Raw genomic sequence first — 19,987 nt, 5'->3', positions numbered from 1 at the left:
GCACACAAATACAGGCACACAGTTCCTTCTAAAAGAAAAGAAAATCACATTTATACACCCAATGGGAATTAGTATTAACACATGGGGTGTTGAGCAGCCAGGGAATATGTAACTGTGTGTGCATGGGAGTGGGGAGGTATCATCTGGAATTTATGAGGACTCTATGAAATGGTGACATTAAGGCATGGCATATTTGACTATTCCATATGGCTACTAACTCTTTCTACCCATGTAGAGAAGCTAGTTATCAGGACACTGATGAAGTAGAGATGTAAATGAAGCAAAATGCAAGGCGACCAGAGAAAACACAAATTTCTGTACAAAGTATCATCTTCAAGATAGCTTTCTGACTTTAAGAGGTCAGAAAGTGCACACGTGTCTTACTTTCCTTATTGTTTTAACCAAATACCTGACAAGACACAACTTACAGGAGGAGGGGTTTCTTAGGTTCATGGTTTGAAGGGGTTCAGGGCAGCATGGTGGGATGGCTGTCAGGTAGTGGCAGTGTGGTGAGTGTGCTGGAGCAACTGGCTTAGCTGTCAGTGGAGCAGGGAAATACGAGTCCACAACTGTCTTTCTCCATTTCTTCTTTGGTCCAGGAACCTGGCTCATGGGATGGTGCTACCAACGTTCAGGTTGAGTCTTCCCTCCTCAGTTAATTCTCTCTGAACATGTCCTCACAGACATGTCCAGAGGTGTGTGTCATTGATGTTCTAGGTATTTCTTATGTTCTGAGTGTTGACCTGACTGGTATAACATTCAGCAGAAGACATGGGCTATCCCTTCTGGTACAGAGGCAGATGGTCAGAGTATTTCCTGGAAGGCAAAGAAACACACAAGCAATAGAAGAACCCCCCCCCCCCCAATCTGTGCAGCTAGATGGGGACACACAGCATCCCTTCAACCCATCAGTACATCACAAAGGTACATATTTCAGTTTTATAGATAGGCTCTCTGAGGCACAGAAATGGTCTAAGATATAACAACATCTAAATACAAGCTTGTCAAATTACAGCTGCATCCAGCTTTCTCTGCAGCTCACTTGATGTCATCTAAGGCTGCTTGAGGAAAGGAAGCTTAACTTAGCTGGAACAGGACCATAGGAGAATCGTGAGTTCTACTGAGGACTAACAGAACATTAAGTAAACATCTGTGTGCGGTTAAATGCACGTTTGGATTTGTGTGGGAAGTGCCCAGGTCAAGGTCATTTCCCTTGGGAACAGTCATCCAGAAACCAAACTTCCTCCATTGTCATGAAGGCAGTCTACATCTGGAATTAACTCCAAACCCTATTGCATGCTGGCAATATCCATTTGTGTTAAGATAAACTTGATTTCTAAATAGTGATGGAAGGTAAACTCAGACTCGAGGAGTTATGGTCCCTATTATTATATATTATATAACAGGTATCATGACCCTTTGGGCCACAAACTCCGCTTGAGAATGTTAAATGTGTGAACCATGGAAAGAGAGAGGAGGATAGGGAAGGAATGTTTTGTATTGGAAGGTAGGGACCTATTTGGACATAGTAAGTCCTCTGAACTTTATTAAACATTGATGCTTCTAGACAGCTCCAGTGTTCCCTTTAGTGCTTATGGGCTTGTTTGTGAAGGGTGGAGCTCTCTGTGCTAGCATGGTAGACCCCCCTCACTGGGCATGAGTAAAGCAGCTTCAAGGCTCCCCAGAAGGCCTGGACCCACAGTCACAGCACGGAAGAAAGCAGAACAGCATAGCTGAGACCCAAGGTTCTAGCACCACTACCGCCTTCCCCAGCCCTTCCAGGTCTTGGAAGGATGGCTAGAGTTTATGGGAAGTGAGTGGAGACCATATCTACCTGTGAGATGGCAGTGCTGGGGGTGGCTCTTCCTGGGGTTGCAGCTCCCTTTGAGTTCCACATGCTCTTGAAAATAACCCCAAATAACTCCCTGTTCACCAGGATGGACTTACATGGAATTGTGTTCATATCTGTCTGTCTCCTCCAGAAAAGTTACCAGGATCCACAGGCTAACCGTAGCTCACCCTTGCTTTGTCCATTTATAATGTCAACTCAGTGAGGTCTGAGGGTGGGGTCTGTGTCACTCACCTAGGTAATGGCACATTATGCAATATGTATATCATGTATGTATGAGGAATGAGTGTATGGATGGATAATTTTTCATTCTGGCATAGACACGATTTCAGTTGTCGCAAGAACTCTTGGCCTTAAAACAATTAAAAATCATTGGCATAGATAATTCACATGAAGCTATTTCTGAGAATATACTGTGTGAAAAGCTATGGTTTCTTAAAGGCTTAGCAGAGTTTCAGGACTAGTAACATGGTACCATTTCCAGATTGAGACCAAGTCTGGCCAGAATCTCAGTGCATGGAACGGCAGGCAGTCTTCTGATAGAGAATGGGGTGAGATCCCAGCCTCACTCAGGCATGGAGCCTTTTCTGATGGATGAGGCTGTCTGAGCAGTCACCCACTTGAGTTGTTCTAAAAGAACAAGACAACCAGAATAAAACCTGGGCTATCCTGTTGCTCTTTTCACATGTACCCATGGGTGGCAAGAGAAACGATGATTTTGGATTTACTGGCTAAAACAGTTTCTTTTTGAAAATGCGCTCGGTTGATGCAAAATGCAAGAGAATACCTAGTTATTCCTTCTCTCCCCACCCCATAAATGAAAAAGATACAGAGATTGTTTAAAGATTTTTTTAAAAAGTCATTTCATTTATAAAGAGCAATACAAAGGGGCTATATAAATTTATTCCTATGTAATGATTAGTTTAGAAAATTCCCACTTTCAATGTTAATTCCATCTTTTAAAAAAAAGTGTCTAACAGGACAAAAACATCACACAAAAATACAATCAGTATTTGTACTACATTTACAGATAACCAGTCACTATGAAGTCGTAGATCGATTAAACTAACATTTATTCAAATAATCCAAATATTTTGTGCATGATATAACACCAATATCTCTGTATACTGGAGTATCAGATTCCCTTCATTGCATCAAGAGAAAATGAAAAAACATTTTCCAGTGTTTTAAAATTTGTTTTAGTCACCCTATTTAATCTAGTTTAAGTGGGTAGTTTCCCTTTGGTGTAACAGAAATCAATGTTCATAAAATATATACCAACTTAATACTGAATAGTCATCCCATTTTCTTCCTCTTCCAAATACATGGCAGAGATGGGAATGAGCTAACAATGACTTTAAAAAAAAACTCAGCTATAGAACAATCAGGAAATAAATCTGGAATCCTGCTATGATGGATCTTGGCAGAATGGAGTCATTTAATCCGGTTAGGCTTGGAGCCTGACCCTGTGCACATAGGCTGGCTGCCCTGTACTGGAAAACAGGAGAGGGGGTTCTTTTCTCTCCATCCTGCAGTGGTTAAGGGTTAGTTTAGGGCCAGCTATACATTAATGCTGTGGAAATCTTCCCATGTGCACGATGTCACTTCCATTCTCTTACTTTAGTGATTTGACTTGGGCTTTGAAGAAGTACTCAGCAAGAATTTCTGAAAACACATTTGTATAAAGCCCCCCATTGCTGTGGGCATGTGAGATGGTTTAATTCCATACATAAAGTCTGGAAATGCTGAATGTAAATAAATCACTAAAGGTAACCTATGCTACTTCCCAGGACTAGTATTCCAAAAGTTAATGTGTTTGGGATTAACAGTGTTTGAAGAAAGGCACTTTAGTGATTTCTTTATTCTTAAATCTATAACAAGATGTCTGAAAAGACCTAGGAGATAATGTTGCCTGATTTCTTGGACTTTCACAGTATTAGATTGTAACATTAAATGTAGCCACTTAGAAAACATGTTATTTTTCCCTTTAGAACTCAGATATCATGTAAAAGGTCAGCGTGGAGACTTAAGGCCTTTTCCTCCTATTAACAAATACAGATTGACTTCAAGCAGACAGGTGCACACCTGCGAAGGTCCTGTGACCACACGCGGCACAGCCAGCGGCTGCATCCTAGGGACTGTACCTTTCTTTTCATAATGGCAGCATTTCTGCCTTCTCAGGTAATTATTTGGCTTTTAAAATAAAGTGACAATCTTAGGGCTCCAGTTATTGAATGCCGTCCATTCTCTACCATAAATCTCTAGTAAATATCACTTTCATCAATTATGTACTGTATGCTTATAATATCTAAAAAATAAAAGTTTGATATAAATAAATGTCCTTTAGTGGCAGGATACTAAAACAGCCCTTTGCCTTTAGACAACCATTAAAATCACCTTAGCAGTACAGGCGGCAGCTACTTATAATGACTGCACAGAATAAATGTCAAAGTCCATTTGGTCTATGTACCTGTTAATGTGAACTGTGTTCATCACCATGCTTCTAGGAGGCTGACACAAATGAACAAAGCTGGTCCATTTTCAAGCAGACTCACATTTCCCAAATCACAGAATATTCTGCATAGAAACTAATATGTAGTACCACTTGAAATAAAAATGTGATATAGTCAGAAAAAACATGACTAAATCAGATGTGTACCAATGGCAGAAGACATGGAAATAAGAGGGAGAACACTTCCACAGGATGAGAAAGGAGACCATGTAAAGTGCTGGAAGACCTCAATCATTATTTCAAAGCAGTGCCAAAAATTTCTACCTTGATTAGTTTTTCAAATTCCTAAAAACCAACACAAAACAAGCAAACAAATAACTTCAGAGTTTCCTGGCATCCCAGATGTCAATTTATCCTTCATTTAAAAAAATCAGTGCATATGTAATATAGGTAAATAAAAAGAAATAGAGCCCTACCCCTCGTCTTGTAAATTCTGTCCAACTGTCATTTTAAAAAGCAGTCCACCTTTGGTGTTTCTGTGTCAAAATAAGAGCATCTCTCTTCTCATCACCCATACAGGTGTGAATTTGCTGCTTTGGTCCTGATAGACATCCAGGAAGCTGAGGCTGGGCAGAGTGACGGCGGGGCGCAGGTCGTGTCCAGCGCTGCAGAGAGCAGGTGTGCTTCTAGACGGTACTGCTACCAGCAGCCATTGGCACTGGCCATGTCGGAGTGATACTGGCGGGGAAGCCTCCCACTTGCTCCACCTTCCAGGAAAGAGGTGCGTGCATTTGGCGGTTCAAAGAGCTTTCTTCGGTTTTTATTTAGCTCTAGAGGGGAGAAGGGAGACAGAAAAAGAGAGAATTGTTAGTTCAATCAAGAATAAGGCATGGCATCGCTCAGGAAAAGGGGATGCAGTAGACTGTTGGGGGAAATCAGGGCTGGTGGCAAAAGGCAGATTTGCAGTTAATGATGAACACGTTTCTGAAATCACAGAAAGCCTGATGTTAAAGGTGTGTAGTGGTTGCTCAGAAAGCCAAAGGCAGCAAACTTTTTATTGTGGTCTATAAACTACCTGTAGGAATGTCCCTCTCAGAATCCACTTGGGACTCTGCAGGGGAAGGAAGGGAGGCATAATTAAGGAAAGTGAAGGCATTTGACAGGTGGAATACCAAGGACATAGAAGATGTTTGCACTTATTGAACGCCTCTATGTAACCAGTGTTAAGATAGTATGCTTCCTTTTTTAAAAAAACAACTTAAAAGCACATATACTGGGCAGGGTAGGCAGGCAAAACTGCCTTGGGTACTGTTATGATTCCAATGTTCCCTCTAACACTTGTGTTGACATCTGTCAATGCAACAGTGTGATGTGATGGGACCATTAAGAGTAGCAGTGTAATGAATGTGATCTTCTCTTGCCCTCACCACACCCTTGGGCTTCCTCATCTCTTGAAGTAAGGACAGAATAAGCTTACATTTCTTTGTGCTTTAGAACAAGAAAAGCATGAGCACCATCCCTAAACTCAAGGTTCTGGCAGGGGCGGCGAGGCTAGTGTGACGTCATCCTGTGACTATGCACACAGTCCGAGTGTGTTTCTGACTGAAAAATAACTTAGGATTTTTAAAGTGACTTTACTATTTTAATTTGAAAGATGCCAGAGTAATTATAAAACATGCTTTTTTAAAAACTTGGTGATAGGCTAACAGATAATGGTTGGAGACTCCATGTCCCCTAATCATACAAAAACAAAACAAATATACTTAGTGGAGTTGGCAGGAAATGGGGCTCACATGCCTTCTGATTTGTTCACTTTGAGTAGGTTAGAAAGACTGCAGAATTGACAATCTCAAAGCTGTCACTGGTTTAGAGGCAGTGGAACAAGTGATTCCTACACCTTATGTTTGCACGAACTCAGTTTTTCACCCACATACACACACATGTCCCTTAGAAGTTACACTGTAAGCCACGACCAGCTACAGTGGCGCCTTAGGATGAGAACACAGGTATTAGTAACAGTTCACCCCAATATTTCTTAAATTCCTGCCCTGTAAGGATCAAAGCAGGGGTAGAGAGCAATCTGTTTTGTTCATAATGACATAATTTACATGACACAATTATTTTGTTCAGTCCAGCCCTGCCCCTAAGATAATATGAGAATTCTCTAGCTTAGAAACAAGTTTACAAAGCAGTGAAGTCACCTTCAGCACATCCACTGAGATGGAGCTGGTGAATTCAAGGCCCCATGAAGAGAGGAGGCCACCATCAGCAGAGTGTGCTGGAGTTCCCGTGACAAAGCATCTGCTTACACTCTATCTGTTCCTACACTTAAAAGTAAATTTGGTATACTAAAGTTCTTTATGAACAACAGACACCCATCAGCGAGCAGGCTCTGAGTTGTAATGCTTTCCTACTGAAGGTGACCCCAGAACAGCACCCTGAAACTGAGGTGAAAGAATTCTCGGGCAAAGTGACAGGAGACTGAAGAAGAAATGCAACCCCTTTCACTAAGTGCACAGCCTGGGAGACCTCATCTCCATGTGCTCATGGGGCCACAGCGTCCCAGCCAGCGGACTGCCCCGCACAATAGAGAAGGGATCTTCTGGAACAGTTTTCTCCCCTAACACACTTACCCTGTGCAGCTGAGCACGTAAAGGAAGAAAACTTTCAGAACAGAGTGTAATGTTACTCTTATCAAGTTACATCAGCTTATCTCCAAAAGAATAAAAATTAAGGGGATTCCATTGCCCTGAAAGATGTGATTTCTAGGAGAATACACACACAATTATTTTTCTGTAAATGAAGCACAGAGACAAACCTGCCAGAGATGTTATCAAAGGTCAACTCCTACTTAAGGATTTTCTTTTTTTCAATTAAAAAACAAGCTCCTTCCTCTGATAGCTTTTTCAAAGAAAGCCTAAGGGATAGTTTTGGAAAATACCAACCTTTTTCTTTGAAATTCCAAGGTTCACACAATCCTGGCAGCTCTCAGGATCTTGTTGCGGATCTGAACAGAGTCACAAACTAAAAGAATAGGTCGGGAGACGTTAGATCTACCTGAGGCTGTGGCGGGAAGCTTGAAAACAGGATGCTACCTGACCTATCTGAGTCCATGTCCACTTAACTAACCTGCCACTAGGAAATTTGCAAATTTTTTACTTAAAAAAGTATTCTTTGATTCATGTCCTATAACATTAAAATGCATGCCTACTGACCCAAGGTCAAAACACAAAAACCTCTAGCTGAAAAAAATCCAGTGGTGTTTAAAAATTTTGAAAAGGATTTTTGGATTAAACTAACAAGACAAAGGTGAGTTAAGTGCCTAGCTAGCCTGTGTCTACCTGGAAATGGAATGACTCTTTTGAGAGTAGAAATGCATGTCTTTGTTTTCAGGTAAGTTGAACCAGAGAAAAACATTCCTTGCAGAGAAAATGATTTACCAGTGTCAGACAAATGCACTCAACATAGAAAGGCAAAGCCATCCTTGAGCGTCCATAAGGTACCTTAGTCCACATCTACAATTCCCTTTGAAACGTGAACCCGTTGAGAAAGGCAGTCTACAGAGCCAGCATGTTGCGTCAGAGGACCTATGCTCAGCTGATTAAAAATTTCAAAGAGGATTCCAAATCCCTCTTGCATCCCACAGTATTCCCCAAAATCCAGTCTGAAAGGTGCTACTACATTCCAGGGAAGAGAACAGATCTGCAATCTATGATGAGACAGAGGAGCTTTGAGCATTAAGGAAAGCATTGTTTTCCTTATGTTGTCCCTACCACTCCATGAATGTATCATTAAATATCAATTTCACTTATAAATACACGAATATATCACTTTTTTTGTTTTTTTTTTGTTGTTGTCGTTTTCGAGGTAGGGTCTCACTCTGGCTGACCTGGAATTCACTATGTAGTCTCAGGGTGGCCTCGAACTCACAGCGATCCTCCTACCTCTACTCCCGAGTGCTGGGATTAAAGGCGTGCGCCACCACGCCCGGGAAATATATCATTTTAAACTAAGAATAACCATTTAGGAGTAAGATTTAGAATAAACAAATTGGAAATTTTTTTCCCAAATTAGTAAAAAGAATTAAATAAGGAACACCCCGTTAATAATGTGTACTTGTAGTACTATGTCTGATAATATACCATGAAAGGCCAGGTCTTAGAAATGGAAGGTCACCTTATATAATCAACCACACCAAGAGCTCATGATGTGGCCCAGGAGAAGCATCTGTCTCCTGCAGGGCTGATCTTATGAGCAAACAGGAATTGAGGGTCTTTGCTCCAGGGACAGGCACACTCCTAGAGCTGGTGTGGACACACCTCAGGGCTGCCCTTAGGTTGGTTGTCTGCTGCAGAGGCAATCACAGAAACCCAATCTCCTGATAAATACCATGGAAACCACTGAGGTTTTGAACAGCATTTGCTGATCTTCCTGGGATGGGCTTTTTTTTTTTTTTTTTTTAACTAGTTGGATGCAGCTGGCCTCAGAGGCCCAGCATGCCAGGTCAACATTCTGAAACAGCGAAGTCATGGTCTTTGCAAGAGACAGGTCTGTATAAATGTGATATACAAGATCCCAACCTTCAGAAATTAATCTCCCCTCCTCACTTTTGCCTGAACAACATGAAGTGCATCATCCTTTCAAATGAGTGTCACCCAATAAAAACAGATAGCGCTAAGAAGGCAGGCATCTTTTTTCTTCACCCTGTGAGTACCTTTACGATAATACCTCTCTGAGACTCACAAATTCCAATACCAGCAGGTTCCAAGTACACCAGAAACTGCCCTTTTCTTCTCTAGGCAGTGATCTTAGTGTACAGGGACACACACACACGTGAACACGGAATTCAAGACCATTAAAGAACCATCCCCCAGTGGGTTCATGATCTGCTGAAGGAATTTTGTTGTCACCCAACTCGCAGGGGAAGTTTTGGTTAGATTTTTCTGGACTCTCTTCTCAGGAATGACTTTGTCAAGTCATGGCCTTGATGAAGGGGCCTTGAGCAAGAGTACCACTGTGTCACAGGACTAAGCCAGCCACTGAGGGGCAGAACTTCCAAATTTTAAGGTATGAGTTGAACACATATTCACCTGAGATAGCAAGCAGCATTTTCCTCCTGGCACCAAAAGTAGTGATTCCCAGCTCCTTTAGATCCTGATCCGTGAGTGTGAGGAACGTCTGAAGATCGATCTGTGAGGGAAAATAAGCTATTAAGGAACTTGGCTATTTTCACTACTACTGGACCTATTTTTCTTTTTGTACAAGAGAGAAGTGGTGTGCCTGGCTTATATAGGACCTGGAGAGTTGAGCACAAATCCTTAGGCTTTGCAGGCAAGTGCTTTGACCACTAAACTATCTCTCCACCTATTTATTAATGCTGCAGTGACCTCAGGGCCAAAAATTTAGCAATGCACATGGTGAAATGAAAGTCTGACTAGTGGAGGCAGTCTAAGCCAGTGATTTACTGAAATGAGATTTTAAAAACTTAGCTCTGGGCAGCTATGGCAAAAAGGGAAATTAGTATTGTACATGTACCTGTCCCTGAATAAGAAAAGTATTTCTTAGCTTTAGGTTATAAGAAGAAACTAAATATATGGTATCTTCAATTGTTCATTACAGGAATTCCCAGATGTCCTCAGTTCACTTGCCTTACTGTGTAGAGGAAAAGAGTCTTCACTACCTTCGAATAGGGTAAGAAGCAATCACAGCACACAGACTAGGTTCCACTGCTCTTCCTCCCACCACGGAGTGCACAGGACTGACGTTATGTACCTTGCAAGGCTGCCGGAGGCACTAAGTCAGGGGTAGGGCAGTAGCTGAATTCACTGGGGTGTTACAATGATTTAATCTCCTGGGGCTGGCTAATGGAGAATTCTTGTTAAATCCTATCTCAATATTAAAAAAAAAAAAGAAAGCAGAAGATATTTTTCACTAAGCTCTACAGAACATGATTTGGAAATTTTGCTTTTTCAGATACATTCAGATTCCCAGGCTTGCTTCCTCAGTGAGGAGCACTTCCCATTTAGCCAAAGGCCCCGCTCTGTGCTCGGGCACAGAGGGTCGTGCACTTCAGAAAGTTCCTGACTATGCAACAGAAAATAAAATTCAATAAATGCATGGGAATCTCCCACTTATTTATTGAGCCATGGTCCAAAAATACTGAATTTATATCATAAAGTACCTAATAAAAAGTTCAACTACTTCGTTGAATGCTGAGTACCTGAAAATTGCTGATTTAATCAAACGTAGGCCACCGCAAACTTGGGGGCTGTGTTGATTTGAAAGAGACCAATTTCTAGAACTTCCTGAATGCTCCTGGTTAGCCATTCTGAGGTGTACCAGGCGGCAGCTGACCACTATCCATGGCTGCAACTCTGTGTCAGTCCATATACTGACTTTTGCACCAAGTTAGCATGTTGAATTTGTGAGGACAGACCTCGGCACAACGAGGGGTGGATATTAACTTGTGTTGCTGCTGTTTCCCTCTAAACACAGCAATGGGCTCAACTGCCAAATTCTATAGTTTATAACACTGACCTCAGGGGATCCAAAAGTTCCTCTGAGTCATCTCACCAGTTAGATCGTGTGGCTAAGAAGCATTTTTGTAAACCTGATTTTCTACATTTCACACTAAATAAAGCACAAAATTGTATTTTTTTAGCATCAAGGAAAAGCTGAGGTTCACGTGAATCTTAGTAAAAGCACAAGCTATCTGAGGGAGTTTGTCATCCCATAACACTTGGAAAAAATAGTAACTGACCTCTTGTTGCTGGAAGACATCTGTGTATTTGCCCAGGCCCAGTTTGCTGAACAGCTCAGGGAGGTCAGAGCCTTTGAAACAGCTGTTAAGGTTACAGCCATTGCTGCCTGTCAGCGAGGAGATGCAGTCCATGTAGTTGCTACTGCTGAGATAGTGTTCGGCTGCAAGGCAACGGACAGACCTGAGTACAAACGCCCAGAGACATGTTTCTGATTTCATGGGGTATCTCAACAGAGCAGTAACTCTGGGATTTTCATTAATAAACACTGCCTACTGTTTTCATTGAGGCTGCTGCCATTTCAAAGTTATGTTTGGGAGGCAGAAATTGAGCAGAGTGCCTCTGTAGATAATAACCATTTGTGGTTTCTCCTGGAGCATTCAGAAGCAGTCAGTGTATAACTGAGTTGATGGGAATTAGACGAAGACCCAGGAAGAGAATCCCGTGGACATAAAGGCATGGAAAAGTGTTACAAGTCTAGGCTCCCTGTGGATGGCCCTCTACGTCCTTCAGCAGGAAGACTGGAGAAGATTGTCACACACAAATCCCATTGCCTTGGAAGGTAGAACTGGGCATAGGGTTCACTGATCTGGGTGATTTTAAAGTGAGAAATTCTGAAGTAACAGGGGGTAGGCTTAAGTCCTCAGATGTCACTTATGACAGTTTAATGTCTCTTGGGAAAAAATAGCTATGCAGAGGTGAGGACATAGCTCTGCAAGTGACGTGGGGGCAAGGCTGTCACCACTGCATGGTTCTCAGACCGAAGGACCATAGACTTGCACTGAATACGTCATCAAGCCCTGGCTCGTGGCTGCCTGGGAGAGTTCTCCTTCCAGCAAGAACCCAGCTGGGAGAGGGAGTCTCGTGAGGGGAGGGAGAGGCCTCCACGCTGCTCGAGGCATCGGTACACCCCTGGATCTAGCAGTCATGTTTTGTACCATTTCTAGTGCCCCGATCACTTTTCCCCACCCAACTGAAGAGTCCTTTACATACCTCAAATGGAAGGAAAATCGTGAAAGGGTCCTCCCAAGCCCCTAAAAATACTATCCCAGCACATTCGATCATTTAGAGCGGAAGTTACCAAATCATCAAAACAGACAGAGGAGTGTCCAAGGGTGGACAGAGCAGAGGGCCTCAGTATGTCAGTGGTCACTGACCATCTAACTTACTCTCAGTGACTTTCTGGGGAGTAGTGCTGCCAAAGCCTGCACGTGAGCAACTGGTGTGAACAGGAATGCTCAGAAAAAACTGAGGATCTCAGACCTGGGCCAGTAGCCCTGCAATGAAGCCAGGGGGAGGCAGAAGGTCCTTCCAGCACAAAGCACACTGTGGACGTGGAAGACTCAGACAAAACGTTCTTACTGAGGAACGACGCCACACATACTGGCTAAGTAAAAATGTAAAGAACAGATGTTTGGAAATAAAATGTGTAATAATGGCACATAACTTTCCTTAAGCGTCTTTGTTAATTATTGGTTCTTATATACTCTTTTAAACCTCTCATACTCTTCCAACTTCCAATAAAAGCCATAAGTTGCCACTTAAATCATTGTTAGTGAGCTTCTCCCCCATCTTAACCCTCATCTTTTTAAAAAAAAATATTTTTATTTATTGGCGAGGCAGAGACAATGGTGTGCTAGGGCCTCCAGATGCATGCAACACTTTGGGCATCTGGCTTTACATGGGCACTAGGGAACTGAACCTGGGCCCTCACACTTCATAGGCAAGTGCCTTATTCACAAAGCCTTCTCTCCTATCCCCTCATTTTTTTTTAAAATATATTTCTAAGAAGGGAGAATGGGCATGCCAGGGCCTCTAGCTACAGGAAATGAACTCCAAACACCTGTACTACTTTGTGCAGATGGCTGTGGTGGGGAATCAAATCCAGGTCATTAGGTGTTGCAGTCAAGTGCCTCAACTGCTGAGCCAGCTCTCCCTCTACCCTAATCTTCAATTCAATGACCTACTACCAGTGGTAATTATCTAATTTTCAATGAAGGAAAGAGAAGCAGAATTAACTGGCAGGCAGCAATCAGGAAGTAAGCAGTATCTCCATCCCAAGAGCTGCCCTGCCATGGGTCCTTTCACTGTTGGGCTGTGGGGTCCACACAGCAGCTTGCCTTAGAGCGGAAGTTACCAAATCATCAAAACAGACAGAGGAGTGTCCAAGGATGGACAGAGCAGAGGGCCTCAGTACATCAGTGGTCACTGACCATGCCTTCTTATTCAGGACAACAGCTATGGCTGCTCTTCACATGTGAGGCTTGATTACTGGTCACTACTGACAGTTACACTCCAGATGAGTGCAGAGGTCACTGGGTACCTCTAACCATTCTAAGCTACATATGTCAAGAGCCATGACTAAAAAGACATTATGAAGGCTGGAGAGATGGCTTAGTGATTAAGCCACTTGCCTGCAAAGCCTAAGAACTCAGATTTGATTCCCCAGGACCCATGTAAAGGCAGATGCACAAGGTGGCACATGTGTCCAGAGTTTGTTTGCAGTGGCAGGAAGGCCCTAAGTGTACCCATTCTCTCTCAAATATTTTTTAAAAAGATTATGAGCAGACCTTGTGATGGCCATGTCAACTCTTGTCTGTTTTCCTATTGATACAGCCTAGAAGAGTGGCTGCCATTGCAGACAAAATGCACCAGACTAAGTCTCGGCCATCTTCGCTCAGACAGGACAACCGTGTTGACATGCTTCTCATCTACTTATGCTAACTTGTCGCTGTTCTTTTCTCAGTGCTTTGCCCTTTACTCATCTTGATGTTCATGCAGGCATTACTCCTTCATTAAGCACCTGTGTGATGGTCACATTGACAGGATGTGATGTCAACCTGGAAACAAGTCTTCAGACATGTCTGAGGGGTCCTCTAGATGAGGTTAATTGCGAGGGGAGGATCCCGCCTGTCACTGTAGGCAGTGCCATCTCCTGAGATGGCTGAATAAAGAGAGGTGGCTGAGCAGGGACATTCGTGAACCTGCTGTTTCCTCACTGGACTGAAAGGGACGAGCTCCTGCCACCATGCCTGCCTGGCTCTGCCCTGATGGACTTGACCCTTTGGAACCATAAGCCAAATAAAGCTTTCCTCCTTTAAATGGAATTGCGTCAGGCATTTTGTCCCAGCAATGAGAAGTCCAGTAATACAACATGCCTGCTAGGCTCCTGGGCAGGAAGCGCCAGGCACTTCCTACATGTTCACTGAGTGAAAATGGCTCTGCCTTGTGGGCTTTGAATTTGAGAGGGTCAGACATACATACATACATACATACAAAATGTGTGTGTGCAGACACACAGAGTACGAAGTGTAAAATGCACTGACTGGAGAGAGCTACGTGCCGGCTTCCTGGGGAGGGCAGGCAGGTGATACTTGATGTCTTGGGTACCAGTCACCCTTTATCACTTCAAACTGGATGAGCACATTCTAAGCAGCTTATGTCTAAAAGTCCAAAAAGAAGTCAAAACTCACTTGATTTATTTTGCTTCCGCTTGGGGCTGCCGACAGGTGCCGTAAATCCACTGTGACTCACGGGTCCCATGCCGTTCCGGTCTCTCCAGTTGTCTGACTCGCTTCCACTCCCCAAGCGCTCACGACTGCTGGATCGTGACAGGGACACTGGGGAGCCCTGGAAACAGGGTACACCAGATAAGAAAATGAGTCCAAATGACATCATTGCTAAGCACAGCCTCCTGGCTCTCCAGAGGGGACTGTTGAGTCTTTGTGTAGCTTTTGTCCTCCAGCAACCAAGGACAGACTCACACATGGAGGGGCTCTGCCTACTCAGTGCCCAGGGTAAAGACGCCCTGTGTCCTCAGTGGACCCTCTGCTTCTTTTCTGTTTGGAATTTCAGGCTTCCCTGGGGTGTGCTCCTAGGATCCTTTTTCTATTTACACTGTCTCATTGAGTAATCTCCAGCCTTTGGGAAGCTTACTGGGAGCAGGAGCCTGCAGAATTCGGTCTCTGGAGGTGCCCTTTCTGTTGAACTTCACCCTCACAAAGCGGCCAGTCTGACACCTCCCTCTTACTGGCCCGTTAGCATTTCAAGCTCAGTGTGCTCCAGGCTGAGCACACCGCTCTACTCATTCCCACCAGCTCCTCAGAGCCCTCTCCTCTTGGGACTCCTGTGCTCTGGCACGCAACTCTGCCATCCGCCTGCAGGGACATTCTCAACGCACTCATCCAAGCCATAGGCAAATTCTGAAAATATCTCTAATACACCCCCAATACCCCCTCCTCTCCATCTCCATGACTGTGGCCATCTCCCTCCTTTTTTTATTTACAAGGAGAGGGAGGGATAGAATGGGTATGTCAGGGCCTCCAGCCTCTGCAAACAAACTCCAGATGCATGGGCCACTTCATGCATCTGGCTTTACATGGGCACTGAACCTGGGTCCTTAGGCTTTGCAGTCAAGTGCCTTAACCACTAAGTCATCTCTCCAGCCCTGCCAACTACCTTCTTAATGCCATTCTGATGCCACTCATGCCACTGCTCTTCATCCCATAACTTACTACATAAAACAATGTAGATTTTTTAAACACCAGCTAGAACAGACCATGCCTCCGTTTTAAGTCATGTGTGTCCACTGTACTTGACACAGGCCCAGATGAGCTATATTAACCTTTCTATCCAACCTCACCTCCAATGTTTCACCAGCCCATCTACCTTCTGCTAGAAGAACTCTCCAGAAAATTCTGACAATAGGACGGTTGTTCCAGGCATTCCTTTGATTTAATACTCATTCCCAAGGTCTTCAAAGAGTAGCTGGTTTTGTAACTGTCCATTCTCAAACCTCCATTTCATGGTTATAGCACTTCTAGTGCCTAATGCCTCATTTCCTTGTTATGTGTTTCTTCTCACCCACCAGAAAGCAAACTCTGTGCTCTCGAAAGCTAGAACCTTGTGCTCACGTTTCTAGTGCATAGAACCGTCTCTGGAATATGATGGGTGATTCACATTTGTCCATTACTGAATGAATCCCAAATACTCCCTTTCATAGATCTATGCGATGGCCTTGCTGGTTTAAGGGAATGGATATAGTGTTATTGTGGTGATGAACTATGGGGAAGAACCAGGAATATTTCTGATGGACTTTACAAATAGATTTTAATATTACTGCTCTGAGATGCTAAATTCCTTACTTGTAACTGCCATAAAGGTAATCTTACAACTGAATAATCCACCTGTTTAAAGCAATGTGACCAGGTTTCTTCTGCCTCGGTGCACCTTTGTCCTGAACAGCACAGATGCCCAGTGGTGGCAAGCAATGGTTAGATGCTGACTCACTGATCTAAGATCTGCTCTATGCTCCTTTCCTCAGAGGCCAGGTTGGACTTTGACCTCAGCACAAACATACATGTGTAAGACGTGCTAAACAGTGCTGAGGACAATGAGGGCCCACAGAGCTATTGAAGATAGCAGGTGGGCTGAATGTAGTTGCTCTATGGTCAGAGTAGGTGTGTGCTCTGGATCATCAGAGTCCTGCAGGTCACACCCTTCCTTTAACAAATGTTTGAGGGTTATCCATAGTAGAAAGTTTCTTACCCTTTCTCATAGTTGTTCATGCATTACTGGCTGCTCTGTCTTGTGTGTGTTTGGCTATTCAATTAAAATGTCAGTGCAGGAGAGGCGGTGATGGCAGATGCAGCAGGTTTACTAGTGGCTTAAACTGAACTTCTCCTCAGCTTCTTTTTACCTCAGGCTGCTGTAAGAGGCAGCTAGCCCACTTCTGGGATGAGCAGACCAGGAGTTTGCTCTTTTGCCTCTCAGGCTCTGCTCCTATAAGCAGTCTGCCCCACTTCTGCGTAGGGAAGTTCGGGCTCCACAGAGGGAAACCTCATTCCACCTGGATATGATCCAGTGGCCGATGCAGTCTTGCAGCCCTGAACCCGACCCCTGGGTTACTGCAGTTTTCTACTTGCAGCATTGTGGGCATCAAGGGAATGAGGGGACATGTCTAAACTGAAGTGATCCATTTCCAAAACCACAGAATCACCAACTCCGTCCATCATTGTTCAGGGATGAGGAAAGGAGATTGTGTACTGCTGGGTGCTGGGCAGAAGGTCTTGGGATTATATTGTGGTTTATCTTTTCTGCTGGAGTGTCCAAGACAGAAGAGGCACGAACCTCCTACAGCCTGAAGATGTTTCCTGAATTCCTACCATTGACTAACAGTGACTTCAATCTTTAAAGGTAGACTGCAGATGGCTACTGCAATCCAACATTGGAATTCACAGGGGACGATTCTTTCTAGTATTTCAAGAGAATTTTCTTGTTTGCTTACTTGTAAAAGACAAAGAATTTTTGTTGTTGTTGTATTTTTTTCAAGGTAGGGTCTCACTCTAGCCCAGGCTCACCTGGAATTTACTATGTAGTCTCAGGGTGGCACAGCAATCCTCCTACCTCTGCCTCCAGAGGGCTGGGATTAAAGGAGTGCGCCACCCAGCACAGAATCATTAAAAGAAGTTTCTTTTACCTTTCATCAGCAGTCTCATTACAAAGAAAATGGATAGACAGATGTCCATCTACAAATGGTAAGCTATTAATGAAATGTTCACCAGCAAGTGTTTTCAGCTTGAGGAGCTCTACTCCTTGGGGTTGGACATCTCTCAGGTGTGTGTGTGTGTGTGTGTGTGTGTGTGTGTGTGTGTGTGTGTGTGTGTTCCCACCCTGACTCCTGAAGGCCTATGGCCAAAGTCCGGCACTGTTTGATGAATGACGCCTGCTCTGAGTCACACGGAGCTTGGCTACAAGGGTAGAGGTCGGGACCCTCTGTTACACACAAAGAACGCCAGCTTCCCAGTCTCACCAGAATGTGTGCTACCAACATCTGGGAGACAAAGAGCCTGCAGCTCTTGTTTGTGATGCTTCCTGCTGAGCTCTTGGCACATCTGAACACACTGAATTTTTAACTCATATCTGAAAAAAACTTTTTGTTGAATATGTCTCCCCCCGAACCATGGTGGGTTCACTACTGATACTCTTGGACAAAAGGAGTCATACAGTTTTGTGAAATAATTACATTTGTCTTTTGTGTTTTCTTAACCCTATACTCTGTCATTTGTGGTATCTACCCCTCCCTCCCAATAAAAGCCCACTTTCAACTAACCATTTCCTAAATAGCTGTTCAACAATACTAGGAGAGAAAGGGCACATTATATAAGATTGCATCAATTTTATAGAAACACATTTCCAAGAACAGAGAAGAAACCAAGCCAGCACTAATCATTTGTCCTATGTCTCTAAAGAACCAGGGATAGGAGAAAGCTAGCAGTGGACATTTAGGGAAAGGACAGATAGGTTGACTCTACGAACCTCATAAGTGGTTGTCATTGTGGGCTTGTAGGACACGTGGTTGGCCCTCCTCAGCTCCTTGATGGTCTCTGCAGGCATGGATTTCGAGAAGCCCAGGCCACTCCAGGTGTTAGTGGGCGTTCTGACCTCCGTTACCACTGGCTTCTTTAACATCGCTTCAGAAAACAGAACATCAAACACATGCTTGAGGTTCTTAATACATTGCAGAAAGCACTGATAATTTGTGTGTGTGTTTCCTATATGTGATGAATTTTAAGTGAAGGTTATTTGTTGACACAAAATGGCTAAGAATACATTAAGGCATTTTATCCAAAGAAGTTATAAATGAAAGCAGCTATGTGACTTCTGATCTATTTAATAAAATACATTTCCATTTCAACGGAATCTGTGCAATTTAATAAGCATCCTGTTTTTCAAATCACTAGTTCAGGGGAACTACTTATGACTGCACTGAAAACCAATCAAGTATAAAGCATTCAAGTATCAAGTACCTTTAGTTGCTAATAGTTTCTTCTGTTCATAGTCAAATGCCTGAAAATGAAACACAGGGAAAATGACTTTAGTTCCCATCTCCCAGTGTCCTGCTGACACCCCATGGTTAGAGAGCAAAGGTATTCCTATGTGCCAGATAGCTATCTGAGACACAAGCTAAGCTTTGCACCATGGCATGACAGAAATACATGGCAACTGTGTTAAGTTTAAGCACGCCTTCAAATAAAAATAATACAGCACCAGTTCTGACTCAAAGCTATGCAAATTATAAAGTGTTTCCTGAGAGGTGAAAACAAAATTCCTATTTACTAAAACATCTACCACACTGGGACACTATCTGCTAATGTCTAGTTGTCTAGTAATGAGCCTAACAAAGTTGTACTGTTTCAAGGCCTACTAGAAATATGTGACAGGGGATGGGGAGAGTTCATCAGTTAAAGGTACTTGCTTGCAAAGCCTGACCATCTGGGTTAAGACTCCCAAGTATCCATGTAAAAACAGTGCACAAAGTGGCACTTGCATCTTGAGTTCATTTGCAGTGGCAGGAGGCCCTGGCATGCCCATTCTCCCTCTCCCAAATAAATATTTTTTTTAAATTATTATACTATTTTTTTTATTTATTTGTTTGAGAGCGACAGACACAGAGAGAGACAGATAGAGGGAGAGAGAGAGAATGGGCGGGCCAGGGCCTCCAGCCGCTGCTAACGAACTCCAGACACGTGCGCCCCCTTGTGCATCTGGCTAACGTGGAAGCTGGGGAACCGAGCCTTGAACCGGGGTCCTTAGGCTTCACAGGCAAGCGCTTAACCACTAAGCCATCTCTCCAGCCCATAAATATTTTTTTTAAATAAATGCTAAAGGTTTCTACTGTTCTCCTTCAGTTAGGTGAGCACAATGATGCCAAGACAATCTAAGAAGTTACTAATAAAACAGGCACAGTCTTGGTTTTTGAAGTGCGATAAATGGAACCTATTTGGTTTTAATCTCTAATGATATTAACAAATCGATACAATTACATCTCATTCCCCTTCACCACACAGGATTAGGAGGTGCTGGGCTTCTGTTGCACTAATGTTGAATGGGAAACCAGGGTATAGTCAGACATATGTGGGGACCAAG

General features: G+C 43.4%; 1 protein-coding gene across 3 annotated transcripts in view; it reads right to left on the bottom strand.

Moving 5' to 3' along the window:
- Nucleotides 1-2,734: 2,734 nt before the first annotated feature.
- The window catches only part of Bicc1 (BicC family RNA binding protein 1), a 279,635-nt gene continuing 262,382 nt past the window's right edge, over nt 2,735-19,987 (bottom strand). For 2 of the 3 annotated variants that reach the window (XM_012948611.2, XM_045137184.1), the window contains exons 16-21: nt 18,868-18,907; nt 18,377-18,531; nt 14,533-14,689; nt 11,062-11,222; nt 9,392-9,491; nt 2,735-5,131 (exon numbers count right to left, since the gene is read on the bottom strand). In XM_012948611.2, the coding sequence (XP_012804065.2) occupies nt 5,001-5,131; nt 9,392-9,491; nt 11,062-11,222; nt 14,533-14,689; nt 18,377-18,531; nt 18,868-18,907 (744 nt within the window). In that variant the 3' untranslated portion in view covers nt 2,735-5,000. Of the gene's footprint in view, nt 5,132-7,246; nt 7,326-9,391; nt 9,492-11,061; nt 11,223-14,532; nt 14,690-18,376; nt 18,532-18,867; nt 18,908-19,987 lie in introns of all 3 variants that reach the window. The other variant, XM_045137183.1, reaches the window with a different exon arrangement.

The sequence above is a fragment of the Jaculus jaculus genome, chromosome 18, assembly GCF_020740685.1.
Source record: "Jaculus jaculus isolate mJacJac1 chromosome 18, mJacJac1.mat.Y.cur, whole genome shotgun sequence".
NCBI lineage: Eukaryota > Metazoa > Chordata > Mammalia > Rodentia > Dipodidae > Jaculus > Jaculus jaculus.
Note: the sequence above shows the minus strand (reverse complement) of the source record. Positions and strands in the feature narration are given on the sequence as shown.